Genomic DNA, 21,156 nt, shown 5'->3' with positions numbered 1-21,156 from the left:
TAAATGATTCGTTTATAATGGGGAGGACGTCTTAAGCTATTAAACTTGCAGGACGTTTTAATGGTACAAAGACCTCTTATATACCAAAAGATCAAGGCAAATTTGGTTTCTCATGTCATGACCCCTTTAACTGTGACAACACGGTGTTGTTTTTTCCACATTTCCTGAAAAGTAGTGGTTTTGGACATACAATATTTCCACCTGACAGCAACGATATGCAGTTTCCTATCATGGAACCTCACGTGTGTATGTTTTGGAACACTACATTGCCCGTGATTTCCAGACAAACACCGTTTTTTTCGGAGATTCGACTTTTGAGTTTTACTGTTAGCATAGTGCTAAGCTAACAGCATGATACTTTAATGACAGTAAAAGCACATGGCACACACATTTACAACATGGTCTGTATTTAATTAGATTGTCCTACACAGCCATTTGCCATCTAATAGTAAACATGCAGCTGCTTGTCCTTAAAGGGATTGTTCACCCAAAAATAAACATTTTGTCATTCTTTACTCACTCTAATGTTGTTCTAAACCTGTATTTATGTATTTCTTGTGCTGAACACAAAAGAAGATATTTGGAAGAATGTGGGTAACCAGACAGTTGCTGGTCCCTATTGACTACAATAGGAAATAAATATAGAAGTCACTGGGGTACATCAACTGTTTGGTTACCCACATTCTTCCAAATAACTTCAACAGAATAAAGAAACATATTCAGGTTTAAAACAACTTGAGAGAGTAAATTATGACAATTAACTAAACATTTGGGGAGAACTATCCATTTAATGTTAATAAAACAACATGTGCTTTACAGCTTTACAGGGGGAGCTTTACAGGGGGTGTGGCTTATCTAAATGAGATGTAAATGAGCCCTATTGTCACTCCCAGCAGCAGAGAGGTGAGAACTGCAATCTTTAGAGGCAGATTTCTCCACTTTGAATTTTTTTGAGTGCCTACCTTCAAATGGCCACAACTTCTCCAAATATTATCATATTACCATGTGTTACACATCGTTGGAAAGCTTGGAGACTACACTTTCAGAATCTGTGAATAACTCAAAATGCTCCAGAACCGACTTGTGTCCCTACTTTCCGTGACCGGTCACATATTAGAATGATTTCTGAAGGACCTTGTGACATTAAAGGATTAGTTCACTTTTAAAATGAAAATTCTGTCATCATATACTCACCCTTAAGTTGTTTCAAACCTGTATGAATTTCTTTCCTCTGCTGAACACAAAAGAAGATATTTAGAAGAATGTCAGTTACCAGACAGTTTTTGGTTCCCATTGACTTCCATAGTATATTTTTTTCCTACTATGGAAGTCAATGGGAACCAAAAACTGTCTGGTTACTGACATTCTTCTAAATATCTTCTTTTGTGTTCAGCAGAGGAAAGAAATTCATACAGGTTTGAAACAACTTAAGGGTGAGTATATGATGACAGAATTTTCACTTTAAAAGTGAACTAATCCTTTAAAGACTGGAGCAATGATGATGAAAATATTTTCTTTTAAAATAGAAAACCAAAACTATGGCACAAAACAATTTATTCATTCCTCTCTCTCTCTCTAACCTCGTAGCCTTGGGGTCTTCCAGGGCCCGGAATGGGCGGCTTCCACGTCACTTTAACTTCGGAGGATGAGATGGCGAACGCCTGCACTTCTGAAGGAGGCTCCCTGGGTTCTGCATTTAAAACCAGTACACATCAGATTCCTCAGCAAATAACACATAAAACACATTTAATCACTCTATACGCTATCTGCTTGACGAAGTCACACTTCATCAGTGTCTCTTAGGTGTTAACAACAGTCAGAGCACAGAGTTTATGCGGATGTAAGTTGTGAAGCCCTGTGATCGTGAGGGAGAATCCTGCTGTGAGACTGAGAGGTGACAGAGACACAGAAAGTCCATCATATTAGCAGCAGTCACAGGGAACAGCGCTTGCATGGTTACCGTAAAATCAGCCTGACAGTGTGATCGCACTGAAACGGTTTGGTCCTCTTGATCATTTCTGTGTGGGCAGTGAATGTTATTTTTAAAGGTCAAAAAAGTTCTCAAATGTTGTTTCTTTTTTGTCATAAAACCACAACTGAGATTAAGTAAATTAAAAGGATCTCTTTAATGAATCAGTTGATCCCGTTCATCTTGACTCATCTGGTTCTCAAGTTCAACTCCAGTTGAAATGGTTGACCAGCTTAAAAAAAAAAAAAAAAAAAAAAAACCCGTAGGAATGCAAGTCTTATTTTTTACGATCTTTGATCAGCAGCTCATTTGCATTTAAAGGGACACACACAAAAACAATGAGTTTTTGCTCACCCTCAAAAAGAGACAACTTTGACATGCTATATAAAAATATGTGGGGTATTTTGAGCTAAAACTTCACATACACAAATACTTCTTTTAAATATTGTGAAAAGGGCATTATACCACCCCTTTAACTAATGTAGTTTACTAATGTTAACTAATGAACCTTATTGTAAAGAGTTACCTAAAACATACTTGCAGATTATATAATATTACTTAAATAAAAGGCACTTTAATGAATATGTTTTTTAACTTGTGTAAAAGTGCTCTTTGTAAAAATGTAAAATGAAAGGTTTTGATTTACATTTTAAATCATTGCTTTAATCTTTTGTCATGCTTTAAAGAAGTGCACTCATTTATATGTGTTGACTAACTAAAGCACAAGTAGCCTACTTAGATTATAATTGTAACAGTAATGTGTTATTTGATATTACATTTAAAGTTAATATATTTGAAATGTACTAAATTGCAACTCCATTAAGAAATGTGCAGTTTCAAATATATTAAATATTTCAAAGACAATTAAAAAAATTATGAAATGATATATAGAGATGTACTGAAGTCCTACTTGAGTGGGTCAGAAAAGCACGCATTTAATACATATATTTAAACTATAATACAATTCCATTTTAATAGTAACATGCAAGCAAGTGTCCAAAAACATTACATTCAGTTTGCACTTAAGTATATTCTTTAAAAATGTATTCTTTAATACTTATTAAAAAAAGTATAATAGTGTACTTTTTCACAAGGGTATAATTTCTGCTCTTATTGCGTGTACTGTATTTAGGATTTTGCTTCACTGCTATACGGTAGTACCTGTACCTCAAAATTTGGACACAATATCGTACTGTACATCCGTCCACAGCCCTGGATTAGCTGTCGTGTGATGTACTTGAAAGTTCAAGAAACTCGGTCTGTACTGTTGAGCCGCACGTTATTGAAGTTATATAAGACAGCAATAAATCCCATCAATCAGAGACACACATCTGACCCTCACCTCCTTCTGCAGAGAACACAGTAACCACCCCGCTGAAGGGCCCGTCTCCTTTGTTGTTATACACTCCCACGCGCACCTCAAACGGGGTGAGAGGGGGGAAGGTCTCGTCTCTGTATTTATAAGTGGTGGAGTCTGCCGAGGTCACCATTTTCTCTTTCCATCCACGTGTGCCGTTGGCCCGGAACGCCACGATGTAGCCGAAACCTTCTCCGTTTTGGAATTCTTCTGAGACAGGCTGAGGACGGAAAAAAAAGAAACATTAATTTGAGCCCTGAAATGATTCTTCTTTTTTTTTTTTTACAGGGTGATAATGTTGAAAAATAACATTGTTTGCACTCATTCTGAAAAAAAATATCGCTCAAAGAGTTTGCTTTGGTAAAAAAATTCTCTGAGATAGGATCGGAAATTGGAAGAGGATCCTAATAATACACAGCCAGCTGAGCTCGGTGAAGTGAGGGGAGGGTAAACGGTTGTGCAGCAGGTCATTTATGAAGACTTTTGGCTGGGAATTATCAGCCCTGAAGATGTAGTATGGCCAATTATCCAGCACAATTTACTTCCTGTGTAATGTGTAAAAATTGGCTTCTTCCAGGTCAGCTTAGATGCTGACATCTTTGGTAAGTTTTACATCATTTTCGTAGCTCTGCAGGAGGTCGTTTCAAATAAGCAAAATTCAAGTATAAAATTCAAAAATAAGCAAAATTCAAGTTTAAAACTCAATCATGTTATGTACCCAACTGCAGCGAGGGAACTAAATGTTAAATGCCTATTATCTTAATAAGTCAACATACAATAAAAATTGAGCCTATCTACAATCTTAAAAGCAAAAAAATCAGTAATTTTCTCATCATAAGACTTTCATTCATCTTAGAAACATAAATGTAGAATATTTTAATGTGTACTGGCACCTAAAAAGTGTAATACTGAGAAATAATCCATATGAATCGAGCAGTTTAAGTTTTCTGAAGAAACGCAATCGCTTTATGCGATGAACATAATTAAAGGTGAAGTAAGCGATTTCTGAGAATCATTGTTGATAATTGAAATCAACCCAAACAAATACACCCCTCTCTTTATTGCTCCGCCCCCAAACTACATGAACATGCAGTGCAAGAGTGGGTGTCTCTTTATCATAGCAGAAGAGAAGCAAAGTAAAGCTTCGAGAAAAAATAAGTGATGAGGATGAATGAACAAGGAAGAACAAAAAATGAACACCGTACACAATATTATATACAAGCAAGAGTTCATTGTTAGTCATCAGCAGCACACACTCAAAACCAATGTTACTCGCGTATGGAGCAGAAACAACACAACCTCAGCATCTGTTTTCAGGCCTTCCCGCTTATATATCTCCTGCGCTGGAAAGCTTTTCTAATATTAACCCAGGTCCTAAAGCCCTTTTTTTCCCAGTGATATTCCACTGACCATTTCTCTTTTGTAATGTCTCTCAGCCATCTCTCTTTCTACAGTCTTTCTTCAAATCTCCCTCTTGCTCACTCTTTCTCCTCCCCTATCATGAGCGGACACACCCCCTACTGCTGATTGGCTACTAGTTTGTTGTGGTGCTCGGCCCGATTTACTTTCAACAGCGTTTTTCAGAAATTGTTTACCTCACGTTTAATTTAAGCTTTTATTCATAACATTGATCAATGCACATATATGGAGCTCATCAAGCATGGTAAACGGATAAACCATACTTGCTTGACGCAAAAGAACAAACCTAATTGGTTCTCAAACATCAAGTTTGAGCTTTTTGAACTTTTTAAACCGTCATAGTTTTGAGTGAACTTTCAATGGAAGGGTTTCTCAGGTTTCAATAAAATATAATTTGTCCCAGATAAATTTCTTCTGCTTGTGTTTCATGAATGAACTAAATAGTCTATATATACATAGCTATACTGTACAGTACATTTCTTGCCCCTAGATTGTAAATTTGTGTTCACCACAAGTCCATATTAATTTCATACACTGTTTTTAAAACATAAAATCCAGATTAGGCTTAAGCTAATTATTATACATAGCTAGTTCAGTTAATTATATATTATTGGATATGTTCGCTTTGAAAGAGGCTAACAAATCACCTTTTATGTGATGGTTTACAACACAGGCTAATTTTACAACCTGATCGATATTTTGAAAAAAAACGATTTGTTCACCAAACAGCTTCAAAAACACACAGAAGCTTTAAATATGCATTCAATAAATAGTTTCAATTTCCATATTTTTCCGGTTATATTACATCTTTTGTTATGTCGGTTCTGAGAAAGAAGAAACACTAAATAGCACAGAATTACATCAAAATGTCAGAGAGTCCCAAATGAATCCTGGAGATTTTCAGTTGTAATGAAACAGATCACTTGTGAATGTCAAGCGCTTGATGATGAGCCTGAACACATCAATTAAAGATGCGCTAATCCAACATATTCAAGACCCGGCACACAGCGAGAGCTCGCCATTATTCTGTGAACCATATCAATGTCTTTTCAAAGGGCTTGGTTCAGGCCCTTGAGTAAATAAACTGTGCGGGTGACGACATTTTGCGAATAACGAGTCAAATATCAATTAATGCAGAGCAATGGATGTAAATCCGGAAACCACCTGTGATATTGAATGGTACATTTTATGGTACATTCTGCTCAGGTTTAAGTCCTTCAACACTTCACTGTTTAAAATTTTCTTCAAATGTATAGTGTATATACTGTATATATATATATATATATATTTCACATATAACTCCACCGACAACCAGCTTTTTGCCGTTATTCAACAATGTTTTTATGTACAATAAAAGTAGTCCACACAACCATTCTAAAGTCAATTTCATTACATGAAATTTAAGTTGCTCTTGGCCAAAAATCATCCCCCTCCGCTACTACTCTAAAGTTTTGAATTTGAATTACACATATTGGAAATGGAGTTTAGCATTTTGTTTTCTAAACTATTCTTGTTCTGGAAGAATAATAAGTAGGAGGGAGTTACTCTTGGAAATGTATATTTTTAGGTACATTTGTAACCATTTACATTGTGAGTTTATATATTGCAATTCACTGTAAAAAATGTGGCTGCGATTAGTTATAACAACTTAAAATTTGTTAAGATAACTTAAATATCCAACTTAACTAAACTAAAGTTAACTAAATTTAATATTTTAAGTCAAGCATGAACACATACTTTTTAAAGTTGAAACAATGTTGGATTTTAAGTTGTGATAAATAATCGCAGCACATTTTTTTTTACAGTGTGACTTTATGTCTCGCAATTCGTAGTCAAAAACTCGGATTGCAAGAAAAGAGTTACAAACTTGGAATTGCTAGAAATAAAGTCAAAATTGTTGGATATAACAAGCAACTGTGAGGGTGAAAAAAAAGCCTGAATTGAGACAGAGAGTAGCAATACCTTCTTCTTTTTCATGGCAGAAACAAGCTTCCATATAAAAATGAATTATTCAAGATTGCACTTACACTACATACACTGTATGTAGATATTATAGCATGTATTGCTAACATGCTACAATAAAGACTGAAAGCACTTTCCCTGATATTACTTTTATTTTCTAGCTGACCTTTTGCTCATTGCGTTGAGTATTCGGTTATGCTAAAACACCCAAATGATTCTTGTTCTGGAAGGTTGTGTACAGTCTGCTGGTCATACGAGTTGATTTTGCCTGTCCAGCTGCTGATAATTTCCTCGCTGCTTTTTTTCAAAACAGATTTGACACTTGCTTGATGTTTTTCTGAGGACGAGATATCAGAGTCTGTCTGCGACACCTGCTAGGCATTTAATAGAATGGAATGCAATCTATTAAGGGAGATAGAAATTTAATTAAAATGTAAGCCGGCGGAATTAAATCTTGGGCAATTTTAATAATTGACAAACACCTGTACTCTCCTCTCTTTTTGGCAGCGAATCTGTCCGTCATGCCAAATTTTGACTGATTTCCAGCCGCTTCTGAAATTAGCACGTCCCTTGGCGGCACCAAAAATAAGATGCAGACGGATGATGGGAGAGAAAAGACTGTACCTTCAAATTAAATACTTAAGCACACGCTTTTAGTGCTATGACTGTGTAATTAACTCACTCTACTGTTTCTAGGAATTGAATTAACAACCCTTGAACCAACATTATTAGCGCTGGCTGAGCTTTTCTGCATGGGGCGACCAATAAATGGCCGCTTTAAAAAAGGAAAAAATCAGTTCTGCAACAAAATGAAGTGGAACGTGCATTTAAAAAGGCTGTTGGGCGAAGGAGTGGCACCCATGGTGAGAATGAAATCTGCTGGCGGTCTGATATCGGCACGCTTGGCGTGCTGCGGCAGACATCGAATAGGAAGTAGGGCAACTGTAATGGTCCAGTCCATTGCTCCTGGTGCCCATAATACTTTTTCTCTCTCTGCAGACACTAATGAGTAGACGGGGCGAGCTGTTTAGTCATTCATCCTGTTTAATAAGCAGTGCTCGGCCCAGCCGCTGTCTTCCACAGCCACCCAGAGATGATTGCAGAGGCAGCACAGAAGCCGGTTCACGTGCCACGAATGCCAAAGCAGCACAGCATCTTCTCAAATACACTAATATCGATTGGAGATGCAGAGCCAATTCAGTGGTTCTAAAGTGGTTAATCGGGACGCAGATAAACAGGGTGGAGCTAATACGGCTATATGGGACAGTGCCAGAGAGGACGGCACAGATTTTGTATACAATGAGGAGGCTATGTACACACAATCTGTTTTCTGGGATTTACAATAGTATTAACTAACTCTTGACTCTTGAATTTTCTGTTTCTGCATATACAGTAGGTGACTTCAATATTCATGCAGGAATAATTAAAGTCAAGCCTTTTCTTTTCTCCCCATATTTGAGAAAAACATCTGTAACAATTTACATTCTAACCTAACTTCAGTGTGAAAATGTAAAGTATCGGTACTTGCAAATTAATATAAAAAACTTTTATTAGCAATCTTTAACCACTTAAGCTCATTGAGAATACATAGCCTAATTAAGAACACGTCATCATAAACGGTTAAAAATAAAGTCCGTTCTATAGATTGAGGAGGATTTGTTATTCTGATTCAGATTTTATTGAGAAATCGAATATCATAAAAAAATACATTTTTGAATAGAGGTTGAATGGGTTGACTGTGCTGTCGTACCAGCAGGCACAATGATATTACGCAGCGCCTGAAAATACTCCCCAGCTCGGTAACTTCCAACGTGACCGGGACTAAGTTTGTAATATCATTGCGCCTGCTGGTACGGCAGCACAGTTCCTTATTACGCAGGAATGAGAGTATAGTTCCTAGTCATATTGGCCTAGAAAATCACAACTTTTCGTTTTCTGTCTTTCTTAGTACACGATGTAACTACAGAAGAGTCAAGTTTTAAATAGGAAAAATATCGAAACTCTTTGGTCATTTTTTTTTTGAGAGATGCTAACAGTCTAATCAGATTCAATGATCTATGCTAAGCTATACTAAAAGTGACCCGGAGATCGGCTGAATGGATTTGAAAACGGTAAAACTCAACTGTTTAACTCTAGGGGAGTTGGAAAATGAGCCTACTTCCAAAAAAGGTGCAGTGTTCCTTTTAAGGCTTCCCTTTTATTGACAATATATTTATAAATTATTCTCATTACAACTTTGGGAAGATGATTGGCTCTTTGCTGTTTCAAATGCATGTTATATAACCGACCCAAACTCACAGCCTTTTTAGATGCACATTCCACTTAATTTTGTTGCAGAACTGATTTTTCCTTTTTTAAAAGGAAATGCAGAAAAGCTCAGCAACATTTACAACAAACCAAGGCACTCCGAGACACTGAAAACACAGGATCATGAGTTGCCTGCTTTTAAAATAATACATTGCAGCCGGTGCGATTTCTTAACTGCACTAAGCCATATTGTGTTCTCACAACCGTGCAATGTTTTCGACCGATAAACGTACATTGAAAATTTAACTGAACTGGCGAGTAACACAGTCTCATTTACTCTCCAACGCACATTTTTTACTTGCATTTGGTGCTTGGCGAGTCGGACGTGTGGTCATTTTAAAAAGCAATAACATCTTGTCAACGGGCATAGGGTTTTAACCAGTAATGAGGGAATAAGCAACGGTTAATGTAAAGGGCCTGTGCTAGGAAAGGTTAAATTCCAGGTATGGGAGACAGACCTGAGAACTGAAGTATTACTAATTTCATAAAGCTGCTCAGTCACCATTATGTCCTTGAGTAAGGCACTTGGGTTCCGGGGGGACAGTCCAATTAATGCGCTGCAAATCGTTTTGGTTTAAAAGCGTCTGCTAAATGATATGTAATTTAATATAATGTACTATGTGCCTTAAAATAGCACCTGAAGCCCCTGTCAAGATACCTGTTAATATGCTGCTTAATATGATAAAGCAGTTAAGAATTAATGCTCGAGAATTCTTCTGTGCATTTAATATAGTCCCCTTATAAAGCAAACATTAGATTTAAAATGCGTTTAGAGCTCTAAGCAATGTTGTGTATAGACATATTTTGCATGTTGTGAACTTGGTGGAGGCATACAGTATAATTGAACCGCATGTCATCGCCGAAGCAAAATTATAACTACAATTATTCTGTAGTTACAGTAATAACTTTCTCAAGGGGTTATAAACTCGGGAAGTCATCATTGTAAAAATATTCCATTGCATTTGGAATGAGCCTTATCATCTTTAATTTCTCACTAAGGTACAGTTCTCCCAATATGAAAGTTATTTGCCTGGTGACAGTTGGGGACTGGGTATTTAATAACAGCAAGAATAACCGTCACTTCAGAGTACATCTGTTCCACAATTCCCCAGTTAATCTCACCTTTAAATGGCCTCATTTGGAAGCCTTTTTTATTTTGAAACCATGTTTATGCGCAAAATACTCCCAGCAGTGCACAGAACCAAAGGTGACACTCCATGCTAGTATCCTCTTTACATGGTATGTAAAACTGACTGAATGTTGTAAAATCTCAGACAACAAACAGATGTTCCAAAAACATCAGTTTCAAGGTAATATCGTTTTGAATATTCAAGGTTAATGATCATTTTAATATCTTGTGTGTGACTAAACTTAACATTATTAATCCACATGGCAACGACAACAACTGTAAAGCTTCCGAAAGGACGAAAAACATCATAACAGTATATTCATATGATTTTTGCGCTATATTCCATGTCTTCTGAATCCATTGGATATGCTGTAGCTTTTCAATATCATTCTCCATTCCTCATATTGGAAAATGACTGCCGTGTCATGTTAGGTTACGACACATGCAAGATCCGATGGTGTTTTGGTGTCAATGACGTCAAATCTGGAAGCGCATGGATGTGTCATTTTCAATTTGCACCTACATGAATGAAGTGCGTATCCAAAAGTTTGGCAGTTGGGAAGATTATCAGTGAATAATTTTAGTGAAATAATCAGTGACTGACTGAATAATCAGTGAAAAAGTTACGGACAACTTCATAAGTCATCAATATCATTATTTGCTTACTTGCGAATCCCTTGAAAAAAAAAACTAGTACACTTTAGCCTACCTTTTTTAAACATATTTTAAAATAACTGCAAACTGAATTTAATGTTTTCAGGCACCTAATTGCATGTTATTTACAATTAAATAGAAACATAATACAGTTTAAATTTACATTAAAGAATAAAAATATAATATATAATGAAAATATAAAAAAAAATCAAAACAGGCTATATGGCCTCAAAGCTGAGTGACATGAATAAAAAGATGTTGACTTTAATGGAAAGCAGTTGGTGTATTTCAAGAGCTGCTTACACAAAATGCTTAACGGGTGAATTTCTTTCTTCTGTAGAACACAAACGAAGATATTTTTAAAGAATGTTGGTAATCAGACAGTTGGCGGTAGCCATTGATTTCCATAGTATTTTTTTCCTACTGTGGAAGTGTCTATGGCTACCGTCAACTGTTTGATTACCAACATTCTTTAAAATATCTTCTTTTGTGTTCAACAGAAGAAAGAAAATCATGCAGGTTTGGAAAAAACTTGAGAGTGAGTGATGACAGAATTCCCCTAGAGTTAAACAGTAGAGTTTTACCGTTTTCAAATCCATTCAGCCGATCTCCGGATCTGGCGGTAGCACTTTTATTGCGCCTGCTGGTACGGGAGCACAGTTCCTTGATTATTACGCAGGAATGAGAGTATAGTTCCTAGTCATGTTGGCCTAGAAAATCACAACTTTTCATTTTCTGTCGGTCTTAGTACACGATGTTACTACAGAAGAGTCAAGTTTTAAATAGGAAAAATATTGAAACTCTTTGGTCATTTTTTTTAGAAAGATGCTAATGGTCTAATAAGATTCAAGGATCTATACTAAGCTATGCTAAAAGTGCTACCGCCAAACCCGGAGATTGGCTGAATGGATTTGAAAACGGTAAAACTCTACTGTTTAACTCTAGGGGAGTTGTTGGAAAAGCCAGTTTCCAAAAAAAGTGGAGTGTTGCTTTAATGCAAATAATATCAAAAGAGAACACACTTCCCATATATTTTGTTGCTGACAGCAATGTTTATGCAATGAAACTTTGTCGTATTTTGGCACAAATTCATCAATTGGCCAAAAACATATGGCAACATTAACAGGCTGTGTGATATGCCCTCCATCTACAAACCAACACACAAAAATGGATATGGATTTACAAATACTTAGTTTTCCTGTTCAGCTTATATAATGTTAATAAATTGAATGAAAGTACAGTAAAGCTTGCAAATAATTAAACATGTCTAGCAGATCTGGACTAAACCTGCACCAATTCTCAATGCTTTTTTCCTCCAGAAGCATTGCCACAAAGCATATAATTCCATTTAGAATCAAGTTGTTCATCTGTTCTTATAGGGGACTGTAAGTGTAGCAATCCTTCAACAGGCAATTGCAATGGTGGCAATTATGGCCGGATATAATTACCAACGCTCAAGTCAATTAGCTGCGTGAATCTATTTGGCCAGGAACTACAAGTCTTTTATGCCATATTCATTAGCATAGCAATAGTTCACAGTAGGGAGTCCATTGTGCATGCTGAGTGCAAACCTACCTCCCAGGATATGACCAGCTCATGCCTGCGGCCGTTCCCTCCTCTCACGTTGGCAGGGGCTACTGACGGAACTGCAGATACAGAAATACTGCAATGTAATAATGCATTATATTATTCGTTTTTACTTCCTATTATCTAAAACGTGTACAAATGTGAGTGAATCATTGCTTCTTAATGACTGCTAATAATTAATTAAGGCTTGGCTACTTTGACACATGAGGAAGATTCACAATAAGTGTACCGGTAACTCTCAAAACCACAACCATTAAGTCAATAAACAGCGTAGCACTCACAAAACACATACTGTATAACAGATTGATTCACATAAACAAACAAACGGATTAATAAAGAGGGGAAAAAACAGAGCAGGAATAGTTATATTTATTTAGTTTTAGGATTATGTATTTCTCATTTACTCTCGGATACCGTATTTTCCGGACTATATATTTTTTCATAGTTTGGCTGGTCCTGCGACTTATAGTCAGGTGTGACTTTTATATCAAAATTAATTCATACTGACTGAGATAAACCAAGATAAAATATTACCATCTACAGCCGCGAGAGGGCGCTCTAGTTAGCGGAGTTGTTCAGAAGCGACACAGAGGAAGTGCAATGGATTCAGTGTTGTGGAATGAGATTGCGTGAACTTGCTTACCGGTAACTTGTTGGACTCGCTGGCTTTTGTTAATTTAGCCAATTCAGCCTCCCAGGTATATGTTCTTTATGCTGTTGTGTAGCTGGATAACTGTTAAAGAGTTACGTTAACATGCCGGACACCTATTCAGCCTGTTGTTCTGTGTGCTATTGTGTAGTTGAATAATTTGCCTTTCCAGATTAAATGTCTGTTCTTGGTCTTGGATTTTGTGAAATAAACTTCTAAATAAATGCGACTTATAGTCCAGTGCGAATTATATGTTTTTTTCCTCTTCATGACGCATTTTTTGACTGATGCGACTTATACTACAGAGCAATTTATAGTCCGGAAAATACGGTACATAATTTTAAAGGCGTTGTTTTGTAGGACAACAAATTAGACAACATAGGCACATTGGAAAAACACACCTAGGGGCAGATTTACTAAAAAAGGCAAATTAGCAAGAGAGCGCTATTCCAAAACAGTGCTGATGGGAGTGGAAAGTGAATTAAAGTAAATGCAACGTGTAAATTAAAGAACACAAGACAGAGTCAGATCTTGTCCATAATGACCAACGCAATCTGCCAGTTAGCGTCTGGTGCAAGATGTTATTTTTTTGGGCGGTAAATAATGGCGCAAACACCAGTACATTGACGAGCGCAAACCTTAGTAAATCACCTGGCGTGATTCATTTAAATACTCTCCTCCCGTAAATTTTTGTCTGAAAGGGAAACTCCTACAAATGCATCTGCAATAAGGTCAGCTGCAAAAATAACTCTGTCTACGCCTTTTCAGCGCTAATTTTTCACTGCGTGTCTTTAGTAAATCCTGACAGTAGTTTTTTTAACACCAAAAGAGGGTTTGCGCTGGAGAAAGCTGTTTGTAAATCTGGCCCATAGACTATACATACAATTCACTGCAGTTTCCATCTGAAATTTACAGTAGTGGCAATAAAATACCAACTTTTATTCCTTTTCACACAAATTATTATTACAGGGGCAGGTTATTGATTAATAAAGTCAATATTAATAGTTTAACGTGGTTCCTTGCACAATATTAGGCCTATGTTGTGACACATTTTTATGTTCACATTTTTGCACCTCATAACCAAATCCATATGGCTTTTATGATTTAGTAAAATAGCTTGTTAGCTCACCTGGTACAGTAGTGCATGATGTGGAGGACAGTCCCGTGAAAAGTGAGTCACAATACATAGGCTCAAACACTTGTAGAAGCAAGGTCAAATCAGATGCTTCAGCAAATGCCTTTTTATTTCAGTTTTGCTTTTGTTAACACTATCGTTTAGGTTCAGGGTAGGGTTTAGTAAAAGTGGTACGTTACTTTTAACCATGACCGAGCATTAACCTTTCGGCGCCACTCACCAGACATTTCATTTCATACAACAACCAGCAACAACCAATGTTACCAGATTCACGTTCATCAGTTTTTGGATAAAACTATACACTCTTTTAGCACGACTCACTTTACATTTCACTTGGAAAGTGAAAGATAATTTGAATTATCTTTACATGGCCCTTTAAAAGTTTAGGTCAGACGCAGTGTTGCCATGTCCACGCTTTTCCTGTGGAATTGGGCTACTTTTCAGTTGCTGCCACGGGTAAAAAACAATTCCGGGTTGATTTCCACCCTTATACATACGATTGTGGTGCTCTAATACCCCCAACACACCCCCAGACGTAAGCATTTAGTGGGGAATTTGGCTGCCCAACAGAGAAAATCGTATTGGGCTATTTTCGACTGGCCATTGGGCTACTATTATTGCACAGACCCTAGTCAGACCCAAATTTAGGTCACTATTCATGGAAAATCCTGCCCTGTGCTATAGCTCTCAGACCTCACTCATCCTGCATATTTGAATTACTGTGTCGCGTTTACAAATGACACACGAGAACCAATGGTGTATTAGCATCATTGATGTAAAACCAGGTGTAACATTTTGAGACGTCTTTTTTAATCTAAACAAGGGATTATCAAACTATAATCTAAATTATTTATAATTGTTCTAAAAAAAAGGGTGCTTGTATGATTTCTTGCATGGACCACTTTTATATAGTGCTTTTTGGAGTTGTTTTGTCTTTTTCGAAGCTGAACGGCTGTAACAACTATTAACTGTTATTGTATGGCAAAGTGCTACATGAAGATTCTTCAGAAATTCTTGTTTTAGGTTCCAAAATAAATAAATAACAGCATATGGGGTTGGGATGGCATAAGTGAGAGTAAATAATGACAGAACTATTCCTTTAAGATAAAAACAAATTAACAGTGGCATATGATGACAACTACAATAATTCAACTGGCTTTAAACAATGCTAAAATATTAGCATCATGTTCGTATATTGGGACATTTTGTTGCTGCGTAATCGAACAGGCCTGCAGAATGTGACTCTTTTGAATCAAAGAGTGTTGAAGAGAGGGTTTTGTTCTCTGTAAATAGAGGATTCTGCAGCCTCTTTGCCTGGGGGCACAAGTGACTTTCTGCTTCAGCTCAAACACAAAAACTTGTTTAAATTCATGTAAGCGGCTTATTTTCCACTTCTCCTCCAATTAAAATAGAACCAGGGTCACCCTGTATATTCAGACGGCTGACGGCAGTCGTAAAAATGTGTCACAACACGCAGCTACACGATCCCTCGAGTGGAGGATAAACGAGGCTTGAGAGAAAACTGTTTGTTTATTTAGATTTCTGTTCCGTTGGAGGACATTTAGCTTAGTGACATTCACGGGTGAGTGAACCAATGACAAATACCTGCTTCCTTAGTGCGGACCGCTCTGGAGGGGGCGCTCGGGTCGCCTGTGCCGATGCCGTTCGTGGCCACCACCCGAAACTCGTACTCCACCCAGGGGTTGAGCTCCACTGCCATGGCGGACTCCATGCTTCCCGTCACTGGGTCTGGATCTGAGTAGAGCAAAGCGGAGAGGCACCAATACACGTGAGGAATCAATACAGCTTAAAACACACGCATCTACTGTGACTAAATCCTTGTAGACTGTAGGCTTTTCAAAGCAATGTGGACTGATAGCTACAGTATGCACACACAAAGTGTGAAATACATGTGACAATGCAACAATTTCATTACAAATAAGCAGTGATTAAGTGATTTTGGGGTTTTCTCAGCGGTTTCAAGGGAGATGAACTAAAATACTAACAGAAAAGTATCATGGAATGAATTATTTTTTGTGTGTGTGGGGGGAGGGGGTGTACCATGTTAACCATGTTGACCATGCAGAGCAATAACTCTGTTCCAAAACGTAGTAAACTGCTTTGTTTTCTACTTTCTACGAACACACCTGACATCTACACAACAATGATGTACTAAAAACAGAATTTTGTTTTCGTTTTCGTTTTTGGAAAGTTTTGAATACAGACAATAATGTTGTCAAATGATTCCTGTTCACACGGATCCCCAAAAATGACTGAAAAAAAACCTGCTGTATTATGCTGCCAGGCCAGTAGTTGGCGATATCACTTACAGACTGAATGCGTAATACGCATGCGCATGATTCGTGTTTTTGTAGTTTACACAGAGACAATAGCAGTGTCATTTTCAAAATTGAGTTTTCAGGCCCCCTGAACTACCGTTGTCGTGTAAATGAACGGCCCAAGCTCATAAAACGTTTTCCATTTATAGATGAAAATGGTGTTGTGTAAACGCCCCCCCTAAGACAGCAACCAAAATGCAGTCTTATGCTGCGTTCACACCAAACGCGAATAGAGCGTCAAATTCGCGTCTAGTTTGACAATTGAACATTTTGAATGTATTTGCATGTAAAAAGCAAGTGTTTGAAGCGAAATTGAGTCCTAGTCCTAGGTCCGAGGCGAAATCCGCTTCTTGTGGGAAGGGCAAGTGCTAGGCGGTGGTCTGTTTGCAAGAAAGGTCGCGAAATTTTTAAATACTACTGTTATTGTGTAACGAAATGTAGTTTTAGGAGTTGTTCAGTCGAGAATGTAGTTGTTTAAAGCTCAAATCTGTGTATAAATATAGCGCCTATTATTAAAAAATATTAGATCTGACGTTTTCAGAGTTGTGAGATCCAGGCGATCACCGGGCGCTCGGCGCTCATGAACCCCGCCTGGAACAGCCTTACTTCCGCTAGTCCTCCTGACGTCTGCCGCTGGTAAACGAGAAATGTTTAAATTCACAATATATAGCTTCGGTTCTATTATATGAAACATATAAGTTAAAATACATTAATGACTCGTTATAACGTAGGCCAGACGCTCAATTCGCCTCATTCGTGAGAACTGGATGTGCAAATGAGGCGAATTCGCGTCTACCGCACTGCAGGACGTCCAGACGCGCATAAACGCATCTTTACATTGACTTAACATTGAAATCACTCGCGCCAGACGCTCTAATCGCGTTTAGTGTGAACGCAGCATTACAAGTGATTGACTTGAAACAGTGTACATTAGCACATTACTAGAATATCACTGCAATGCTCTAATAAGCATAAACACACACACACACACACACACACACACACACACACACACACACACACACACACACACACACACGCACATACACACACGCACTCACACACACACACAAAATTATTTAAAGTACATTTATAATGAATATTTCACTCCTTTAGGAACATTATATCCATCTGTTTTCAGTGTCTCTCGCAATGCATTCTGGGATTGCCTTCTCTAAGAACTCACACCATGCACATGATTTAGACAGAATAAACAATTATGCTGCCTGTGTTTTGGAACAGCCTTTGCAACGGGAGAGCAGCTATGACGCTTTAAATGCTGCTTATGTAGGCCGCTCACTAAGATGTGGAATGGAGCCAACATCTAGTTTTGTAACATCATTGATCGATTTTTGAACAACCTAAAAATCAATACTGGATTCCTTTGTTTAATCCACCGAAGCATAAATCTTTACACTTCTACAACAAAGAGGAATACTTCTAATATAGAGAACAATTTCAACAGCAGAACCTGTCAGAGATGCATAAACGGTCCCTCTAAAAACTCAAATTTAAGATTGATGGTCATGCCAAAAGAAACGGTAAAAAAAGAAGTGTGCTTAATTATATTGACTCTGCACTTGTAGTGTACTTCAAAAAGTGACCAGATATAATAGTGTACACTTAAAGTGCTCTTTGTAGTGGTTCAAATCAAACGTTTTACTTCAAAGTATAAATCATTATTTAATCATATTTTGTCATGCTTAAAATAAGTACACTTTGATGCATTGACTAACAAGTGTATTATTGGATATTACATTTAAAGTTAATATATTTTTAAATTTCAACTTTTGTAATTGAAGATATATTTAAATACATGACATACAAGTTTAATTACAAATGGCACGGTGCATTTCAGTTTAACAAATGCTGGTCAGTACTTTTTGGCAGTAACCATTTTTATTTAAATCAATACAATTATGAAATTAAATATAAAGATGTACTTAACTGGATCAATAAAAGCACTCTAAAGGTCAGCTAATTGTATTTGAAATGTTTCCGTTGCTTCTAGTAAAGTAAGTTTGTAATTTTGATTTCACTCATGGTTTGCTCTAGTCAATACATAAGAGACAACAGACACAAGATTGTGTTTGCCCAGAGGACACCCCTCATTCTACACACCTCATTTCAGTGCAGACACACACTTGGCTGAGGACCAAACCTCTGGGCTTGCTTCGGTCTACAGTTAACGGCTGTACATAACCTGTGGGACCAGAGCCACGCGCGCTCCAGGCGTGAGGCAGCGAAATGATAAACTCCCAGATTCTCTCCGCAAAATTTCTCTCTTTCCCCCCTCCGGCTTACCCTGCCTTATCTCACTGTTTCTCTTCTTCATCCTCTCTATACTTTCTTCCTTCAGTATTTTATTTTTTCTCTCCCTCTTTGACCACACATGCCTGTCCTTTCCTTTGAGTTTTTCATTTTTGGTTTTTGTGTGCTTTACGGGCATGTCAAAAAAAAAGTATTGCCACTGGCTCCTGGGCTTTTAAAAGATCACTTTTTAAAATTTTGTTTGTATGAGAATCCCGACAGGTGCAAAACGGCAACATTGGCTCGACCAAAGTGTAACTTACTTACTTTCTTACTTTCTTTCTTTCTTTCTTTCTTTCTTTCTTTCTTTCTTTCTTTCTTTCTTTATTTCTTTCTTTCTTTCTTTCTTTCTTTCTTTCTTTCTTTCTTTCTTTCTTTCCTTCCTTCCTTCCTTCCTTCCTTCCTTCCTTCCTTCCTTCCTTCCTTCCTTCCTTCCTTCCTTCCTTCCTTCCTTCCTTCCTTCCTTCCTTCCTTCCTTCCTTCCTTCCTTCCTTCCTTCCTTCCTTCCTTCCTTCATATAATCCGTGTTGATAAACACATACATTATGATGAGGTCATGTGACAACATTAGCATACTGTTGAAATGTTTATCATTGCATAATGTCTACTTACTAATTTTGCGTACTAAACAATGCATGTAGTATATTCTAATCTTAAAAGTATATTTAAAAACAGTACTTTTAGATATTAATGCAGTAAAAGCTAGCACATTTAGAGTACACTTTCATTTTTGTTTCGTAACACTCTTAAGTAAAAAGTGGACTTTGCGATTGACTAACATACCAAAGCACATCTAACATATAAAAGTACTTCATTATAATGTTAACTGTAGTGTGTTATTTGATACTACATATCAAGTTAATATAATTTAAATGTACTAAATTGCATTCATTACAAATTAGTATTAATTGCATATACATTTAAAACATGAAACACAAGTTAAAAAGAAATTACACAATAGTTTACCACAAATGCTTGTCAGTAAATCCGGCAGTACAGCTGCAGACAATACAAGTTATTATGAATTACATATAAAGCTGTACTAAATTCTTACTTAAGAGGGTCAACAATGCATTTTAAAGTTAATCTTATTGGATTTCATTTAAATTTAAACATAATACATTTTAATTTAGTAGTCTAAAAACATTAAAAGAAGACTTAAATGTGAACTGAATGTGAAGTACATGATTTAGTAGTCTGAAGGGCTGTATGAACTCTACACCGCATCCGTGCAGTTGCAAAAGTCAAACTCTTCTAGTTTGTTTAATCCACAACGGTCTTTGCTGCTCATGTTGCCTCAAATCTCTATTGGAAATGAATGACATTATTTTGAATGAACGCGCCTTTAGGGCTACTCCTTTTCTAGAGGAAGGCACAGTAAAGAACATTAAGTGGTAACAGTGTTTAAACACTACAAAGTAAACATTTTCATCTTTACCTCTTTGTTCTAATCTGAATAGGTTCAACACAAAGCACTGTGCACACTACTTGTGTCTTATCTCTCTTACTCTCATCCGTGTGGAATGTTCAAACGGAAAAGAACAATTATCAAGACTACAAAAGTGCATAAAACTTAGCTATTATCCAAAATTAAATTGACTGCTAATGTTTGAACAGATGACACAAAAAGCTGTTGTCTTTGGATAATGGCAGATAATTGCAAGCGGTATTATTGTCAGGGTACCCAAAATAAAGCTATTTAACTCCTGATATTGATGGGAAAATATAGTGAGAGTCTTATTTATCTGACAAATTACTTTAAAAAAAAAAAGAGCTGGATAATTGGGTGAATTTAAAAAGCATGTCAAGAATATCTCTAGATGTTCTGAAATATTTTGTAGAACGATGTTGTTATTCATGTTTGTTGTGTAATTTTTTTTTTCTTTTGATTTTGGGATAAAATATGAACCAATTCAAGCTGATGGGAAAGTTAGGTTATGCTTTATAGAGCTGGTAAGTCCCGCCCCTCCGTAAAACCCCGCTGGACCTCAAAGTTGAAAAAGCGTCAATGCAAGTGAATGGGAGAAAATAATTATTTTCTGGTCCCGTTTGAATTGTGCCATGAATGTGAACATATGTTGTCTGTGAATTTTTTATATAATCTTTCGTGTGAAGAATGCTACAATTTAGCGGGTAGAAGTTTGATACGGGTAGACTTTGTGTGAGAGCACTTTGTGGACTACAACTCTTCGCTGCTGTCGACGCGTTTGAAACGTCAACACCACTAGCTCACGGCTCTAGCTCACGGATCCCGCTAGACATGGCTGTGTCTTTGGTGCACTTCACCGCCTTCTTTCAGGGAGAGGACAAAATCGTTGAGGTTGGCGAAAACCACGGGT

General features: G+C 37.0%; 1 protein-coding gene across 3 annotated transcripts in view; it reads right to left on the bottom strand.

The window, feature by feature from the left end:
• cntn5 (contactin 5) overlaps positions 1-21,156 on the bottom strand; it is a 314,849-nt gene that overhangs the window by 9,425 nt on the left and 284,268 nt on the right. For all 3 annotated transcript variants that reach the window (XM_079621551.1, XM_079621552.1, XM_079621553.1), the window contains 4 exons: positions 15,774-15,923; positions 12,373-12,443; positions 3,312-3,546; positions 1,581-1,690 (listed from right to left, as the gene is read on the bottom strand). In XM_079621551.1, the coding sequence (XP_079477677.1) occupies positions 1,581-1,690; positions 3,312-3,546; positions 12,373-12,443; positions 15,774-15,923 (566 nt within the window). The remainder of the gene's footprint in view (positions 1-1,580; positions 1,691-3,311; positions 3,547-12,372; positions 12,444-15,773; positions 15,924-21,156) is intronic.

This window comes from Phoxinus phoxinus (genome assembly GCF_949152265.1).
Source record: "Phoxinus phoxinus genome assembly, chromosome: 8".
NCBI classification, from domain to species: Eukaryota; Metazoa; Chordata; class Actinopteri; order Cypriniformes; family Leuciscidae; genus Phoxinus; species Phoxinus phoxinus.
Note: the sequence above shows the minus strand (reverse complement) of the source record. Positions and strands in the feature narration are given on the sequence as shown.